Source organism: Sapajus apella, unplaced genomic scaffold (genome assembly GCF_009761245.1).
Source record: "Sapajus apella isolate SASKATOON/1434 unplaced genomic scaffold, GSC_monkey_1.0 scaffold3653, whole genome shotgun sequence".
In the NCBI taxonomy this organism is placed as follows: domain Eukaryota; kingdom Metazoa; phylum Chordata; class Mammalia; order Primates; family Cebidae; genus Sapajus; species Sapajus apella.
The window spans coordinates 1-6,823 of NW_022440579.1; the positions used below are offsets into that span (position 1 = coordinate 1).

General features: G+C 46.4%; 1 protein-coding gene and 1 pseudogene across 2 annotated transcripts; one reads left to right on the forward strand and one right to left on the reverse strand.

The window, feature by feature from the left end:
- Window positions 1-1,761: 1,761 nt before the first annotated feature.
- On the reverse strand, window positions 1,762-2,820 carry LOC116547578 (annotated as a pseudogene). The gene has a single exon (XR_004267099.1). The product of XR_004267099.1 is annotated as a prohibitin pseudogene (transcript).
- A 22-nt stretch (window positions 2,821-2,842) lies between these two features.
- LOC116547579 (histone H2B type F-M) lies at window positions 2,843-4,251 on the forward strand. Its single transcript, XM_032273490.1, has one exon. It carries the CDS (start codon window positions 3,744-3,746, stop codon window positions 4,188-4,190), a length of 447 nt encoding a protein of 148 aa, XP_032129381.1. The 5' UTR covers window positions 2,843-3,743; the 3' UTR covers window positions 4,191-4,251.
- The last annotated feature ends 2,572 nt before the right edge of the window (window positions 4,252-6,823 follow it).

Here is a 6,823-nt window from a genome sequence, read left to right on the forward strand (position 1 = left end):
GAGAGCATCATCCCAGTTTTCTTAATTGGTCACTATCATTTTCTTTAACTTGTGAACAAATGTGAATCTAAAAGAGCCAGTCTTTCAAGAAGGATCGCAGTGGCCGAGACTAAACTTAAAATAGAGCCAAGCTGTCATGTGCTGACTGGAGCTCACAGATGTACTATGAATTCCCCAAAACCCACACCGCTATCTAACTTTGGAACTTTCAGAGCTCACCTGAACCAAACAACCAACCAGAGCTCACCTGCCCCTGCCAATCAGGGCTCAGTTGTACTGACCAATCAGAGCCCAACTGAGTCAACCAATCAGACCTAAGTCTGAATCCTGTGTTTGCATAAATGGGCTGTACTGGGAACTTTGATGGGAAGTTTCTCTATGAAAGCCATATCCTCTTTTTGTTCTCTGGAACTGCACCTTTGTTTCACACTGAAGTCTCTACCTCCCTGGTTTTTCAAACTCTTCACGGCAATAGTCTCTTACCTCCAGATGCCTTTTCAGAGAACTTTTCTTTGCAGGATGATGCAAGAGGTAGGACACATGCTTACTCACAGCTTTGGATTCATATCCTGAAATCACCACAGTTACAATAAGGCAAAAAATCAAACGAAGAAATATAAAGTGGACAAAAAGCACAAACTAATTTTCTCCTCAATTTACAAGCCTGAACAGCTAGGAGGGCACTTAATGGATCAGGTCAGGTCACCTGCTCCCATCCTGAGCCAAAGGCTGAGGCCCAGGGCTGAAGATACATTCCTTGAGCCAGTGGAGAGTGGGGTTTGGGTGCTCTCATTGGATGCTTTCATCCTAAGTGATGCATACTCACAGGACATTAAGCTCTGCATTAAAAAAGATTGTAGAATGGGAAATATTAGAATTAGACAAATGTGAACGCGTTAGAGTACTTACTTCAGTTTCTAGGAAGCTTGAAAAAGGTGCGTTCAGTGAACTCCTGATTTAGCAATTTCTGCACTGTGGGTTTCTGTTATGTATTTAAATGAATTCTATAATAGACGCAATGATGAAAAAAGATTGTATGAGGTCTGCTTGTTCCATTAGTAATGTCTGTCTCTGTTTGATGTTTCTAAATTGTTATTTATAGCAGTAAACTGTTTCCCTTATTTGTGTGTGTGTGTAATGTGATTTAATTAACAATATTTAAGGTACAATTTTTGTAACCACATTTATAAATGAGCTGCTCAGATTTTTTTTTTTCAGTATGCATCCTGAAATGGGAATCAACATCATGTTGTGCTTTCTTGAAATAAATTTTGTCTGCTGGGCACGGTAGCTCATATGCCTGTAATCCCAGCACCTTGGGAGGCCTAGTCAGGAGGATCGTGTGAGTCTAGAGTTTGGAACCATCCTGGAGAAACAAAATGAAACCCGGTCTTTCCAAAAAAAAATAAATTAAAAAGTTAGCCGGACGTGGTGGCACATGCCTCTAGTTCCAGGTACTCGGGAGGCTGAGGTGGGAACATCACTTGAACCCGGGAGACAGAGGTTGCAAGTGAGCTGAGATCGTGCCACTGCGCTCCAGCCTGGGTGACAGAGCAAGATTCTGTAAAAAAAAAAAAAAAAAAAAAAAAAAAAAAATTTTTTTTTCTTTGTAAACCGGGAACAATCTTATTAGGAATAAGTGACCTGATCTTAAAAGTATGAGAGGAAGCAGCATTGGAATTTTGGAAGGTACCTTCCTGGTGATCTCCATGTCTTGAATTCTTCTTAATCGTTAAATCCTTGTTTGGTTCAGTTTCTGGGATTTATGTTTTACATTCATATATTTAAGAAATGTTTCTGCTCAGCCTTTTCCACCACAAATCTGGCCCCCTCTGCTTCCTGCTGAGCCACCTGTTTGGCTTCCACCGCTTCTGTGAACTCCTTCCCGAAGGTCAGATGTGTCAAGGACACATCGTCCAGGATGAGCCCAAAGGTGGCTCCTCGCTCCGTAAGGTCGTCGCTCACCTGCCTTGAGACCAGTTCTCCCTGGGTGATTGGTTCTCCAGCATCAAAGCGAGCCACCACTGACTTGAGGATCTCGGTCGTGATGGACGGCAGCACGCGCTCATCATAGTCCTCTCCGATGCTGGTGAAGACGCGAGGCAGCTGGCTAGCAACGGGCCGGAAGAGGATGCGCAGTGTGATGTTGACATTCTGTAAATCTTTGCTACCAGCGATGACTGGCACATTACGTGGCCGAGAACGGCAGTCAAAGATAATTGGTTTCTGTACCCATGGGATGAGAAAGTGAGTCCCTTCCCCTACCACAATGTCCTGTACTCCACAGAATTGGACAAAGATGACAGCTCTGTGCCCAGCATCCACATTATATAAGGCCGAGTTCACCACGCCTCCTGCAACAGCTAAGGCCAGGCCAAACTTGCCAATGGACTCAAACACTTTGGCAGCCATGTTTTCTTCTGCTGGACCCTCTCACACCTGCTTCCACTCTGACCTCCACATGAATTCCCCCATGGCGGCTATCATCTCTGCTGAGGGCGACTCCAAGGCAGCCGAGCTGATTGCCAACTCACTGGCCACCGCAGGGGACAGCCTGATCGAGCTGCGCAAGCCGGAAGCCGCGGAGGACATCGCGTACCAGTTGTCACGCTCTCGGAACATCACCTACCTACCGGCGGGGCAGTCCGTGCTCCTCCAGCTGCCCCGGTGAGGGCCCACCCCTACCAGCACCTCCACGGGCCGGCTGGGCCACAGCCCCAGTGATTCTTGGCACCGCCTCCCTTCTGCCCCCACCCCAGAAATCACTGTGAAATTTCATGATTGGCTTAAAGTGAAGGAAATAAAGGTAAAATCACTTCAAAAAAAGAAGAAAGAAATGTTTCTGAATGTATTATCATATATTCTTGAAGCGTATTTGCTTAACCTCAAAATATTTCCGATTTCATAGATTGACTTTTTCTCCGTAAGAAGGTTTCTTAGAGAATTGGGCCAGTGTTTTTTTCACCCAACATCGCTTATTCACCAACACTAACGTTCAGAGTATTTGGGGGATCAAAATACTGTTCAGAAAACAGTTTTAAATTTCGTACACGTTTAAGGGTTGGAAATGCTTTTACAAGCATCCCAATTTTCGTTTGTGTTGTCTGCTTGGAGACTGTGGTTTGGCCATTGTTCCTTATCCACATTCACTGAAGGTGTTGATCACAACTGAAGACAGGGGCCAGACCGTCAGGTCCTTTTATGCCCAGGAGCCCTTGGCAGCCATGTCAGGGAGTTCCTGCTCAAACCAGGCTTGCTTAGCCTAGGATAGCAGTAGATTCTGAGATGCACCCATCTCAGAATGGTCCACACGTGGCCACAGTCATTCCTCCCGCATAATGGACTTGGGCTCAGGAGGTCAAGCTCTTTTCAAGGAGCATGAGCTGAAATTGCTAACCTTTGGGAGTTTTCAGTGACACCTTTGGAAATGCTCACGGTGTGGCGTGGATCAGCTGAGGAGGGCTGATGTGCCCTGTGGGCCATCTATCTGTGTAACTTTGAGGTAGGCCACAGGGGCCACTTAGGCCGGCAGACGCCCACTGTGATTGGTTGACATGATGCCAAGCAACAGGGTCATCCGATCACCTTCAAGGCAGTGACGTTTGCTGACAGGCTCCCTGGGTAACACTTCATCCAACCAGATGTCGAGTTGGCCTGTGACGTAGAACCACGCGGCCACTCCAAAGTGCCCTGCCCCCAACCTTCCCGGGTGCCCAACCGTCACCGTCTGTTCTTGCCATCTAATGGCCGCTGCCTCCGCCATGGCTGAGCCTTCCTCTAAGCCAACCTCCGAGGACGACCAGAGCACCCAGGAACCCAAAGAGGCCAGCTCCTCGACGGCCCAGAAGCAGGAGAAGCGAGGGCGCCGAGGGTCCCGCAGCCGCCACGCCAACCGCGGCAGGGACAGCTTCCAGGACAGCTTCGTCACCTATTTCCCCTCGGCGCTGAAACAGGTTCACCAGGGTCTCAGCCTTTCCCAGGAGGCCCTGAGTGTCATGGATTCTATGATTCATGACATATTGGACCGCATCGCCACCGAGGCTGGTCAACTGGCTCGCTATGCCAAGCGCGTGACCATCACCCCCCGGGACATCCAGATCGCCGTGCGCCTGCTGCTGCCAGGGAAGATGGGCAAGTTCGCGGAGTTCCAGGGCACGAGTGCCGTCCTCAGGTACACCAGGAGCAAGTGAGCTGCCTCAGCAGCGCCTGAGCACCACGGAAACCCAAAGGCTCTGTTCAGAGCCACCGCAAGTGGCCCGAAAGACCGGTGGCCCTTTAAGGGGAGGACCCCACTGGAGGCTGGGGTGGGTGACACTGTTCTGACTTAGCAGGCATGTGTCGTGTGGTGTCCTGGGAGTTTTCGAGCACTTTTCCCTCAGTACTAAACATTGTCAGCTCCAATATATCTGCAGGGCAATTTGCTGCAAGGAAAAGCAGTGGGTTTTTCCGTGACCGTGTTTCATTTCCTCAGTTTCCCAAATGGCCGTTTTTATTAGTTATCTTTCTAGGTTATCTTTACGGTGGTATTACCGATGTACTGATACTCGCCTTTTTCACTCTCGTTCTCCTGCGACTGGACGGTGGAATTTTCCAGAACTTCATTATGTGCGTTATGGAAACAGAGAAAGTGAATACGCTGATAGAAGAAGCAAGGTAACCATCTTAAAGCTTTTCAACATCTCTCCCATCAGGAATCCATGTAAATAAGCAAATGAGGCCCATTTACAGTGTACATAGAGCTAAACAACAGTTTCAAGGATCCATTCATTTTCCCACTTCCTTGAGTCGGAGATCACTCATGCAATTCATTCTGTTTTGGGCCTGACAGTAATCTTTTCATTTCTTTTTCAACAGAACCCTTCCTTACTTCCAGGTATGCATCCGCAGGATTTGGGAGGATCCACGCAAACAGCTCACGGTCTACTGGTACCGCGGCGAAGCAAAAGAGTGACCTGCAGCCTATGAGCAACAGTCATTGTCCCAATGTGGGGAGTGACCCAGGCTGAACCCACAGCAGCCCTCTTGTGGTATTCAGCCTGGTGGTTCAAGGGACAGGGGTGTGATTCTTTACCTGATGGTTTTGTTTTCGGTGTTTGTAATCACGGTCACTTTAGGATATGAATACAAAGCTAAAATTAGTGTATGTTCCTTGCCCCTAGCATCAAGTTATGCAGAGCATTGTCAACCATTAGGAGAAGTAAGATAATGCTTATTTCCTCAAGAGAGTTACATATTAATATTCATATTAATGTTAACATAGGCTGCCTTTAATGGTGCTTTCTTCTGGCTCTCAAGTGTTTACATTGTTAGCGTTTTTTTCTGTAAGTATATCGCTGAATTTCAGAGCAGCTGGTGACTTTCCCCTTGCTTTTCCCTTAAATCCATTTCTAGCCTCCCGAGTATGTGGACAGGAGAACATCCTCTGGGATTGCAACCCATAGGAATTTATTACGTGGTGCCTTGAAGCTCAATACATGGCCGTTTTTGTTAAGTGTTTCCCGTGCATTTGCAAACATCTCATAAACAACCCTTCTCCTTCATATGTAGAAACCAGTAAAGGATGGCACTCTCAGTCAAAGCATGACACAAAAGCTGGATAAATGACAAAAATCAAAATTTTCTTGAGCCCCTCAGAAGCGGGAAAGTACCACCCCAGAGGGACCTAACACGTAGCCACGTGGATTATTCCACTTTGACAGACGGCCGCTTGGCCAAGAGGGAAATGGGGGCAGGGCAGGATAGTAGCCACAGCTTCCCTGAGTAGTGCAGATGGGAAGCCGGGAAGCTTCACCCTCAGAGCTCCACTCGGGAACCATAGAGAAAGGATGTAGAACCAAGAAGTCCCCTCATCGGGATTTGTTACTTTCTCTGTTTCCAGAATATTAGAAAAATGTTATGAAAATAGTTGAAGAGAAATACTGCACAAGGAGACCAAGAAAAACCCTGACAAAATCAGCCACGACTGATCGCTCTGGATGGTGCCGTCAAATGGTCCTACATGTCCAGAATAACATCCTGAAAACCAAAGACGCTTTGCAGAAACCTGTTCCCTTTCAGAGACAGAGCTCCAAAACACCACATCTCACACCACATCTCACTCATTAATTCTCTTTATGTGAATTGTTTTGCGGTCAAGTGCCAATGTTTCTGTGAATTAAGACATACTAATAAATTTCCAACGTTATCCTTGCATATCTGTGTAATTAGACAAGTCTTTTAGAGAAACCACATCCATTGGGATATTTTACCCTGGACTATGTGTTTTCCACTTGTAAATTCAGACACCAAAGAGGAACATTAGTAAAATAGGGTTAGCAATGAAATCTGATTGGGCTCTGGGGAGTGAAGAGTGAGGGGCAAGGGGACTGATGCTGGCAAAATATAGGAAGAAAGAGGAAAAGGGTGGTTTCATGTGAAGCTCAGAAGAGGAAGCTCACACATTTGATAGAGATTTCAGTGGGTGATGGAGGAGAAAGGGAACCGAGCGAGCAATCGTAATGCAATGCTGTGGGTTACAGAAAACACAAACTAAGGGAAACAGCTTTACTGCATAAACAACAAATAAGAATTACCAATGTAGGGAAAATAGTATGAATGGGACAAACATAGTACAGTCAAACATTTTATCAGCACTCCCTGTAACATAAAGTTCATTTCAAAACATAAGCAAGGACCCAAACACATTACAGAGAAAACTGCAACAAAAAGTGTAAGGAACAATACCTCTTCTAGGCTCCCTGGTAATGGAATCTTACTTGTTTAGATTTATCTGATTCTGCTTTTCCTCAGGCTAGAACCTTTTGTTTTTGAAAATCTTCATGAC

Bases quoted from the DNA above. Each gene is read 5' to 3' on its own strand.
- LOC116547579 (XM_032273490.1), top strand. From the start codon at position 3,744: ATGGCCGCTGCCTCCGCCATGGCTGAGCCTTCCTCTAAGCCAACCTCC.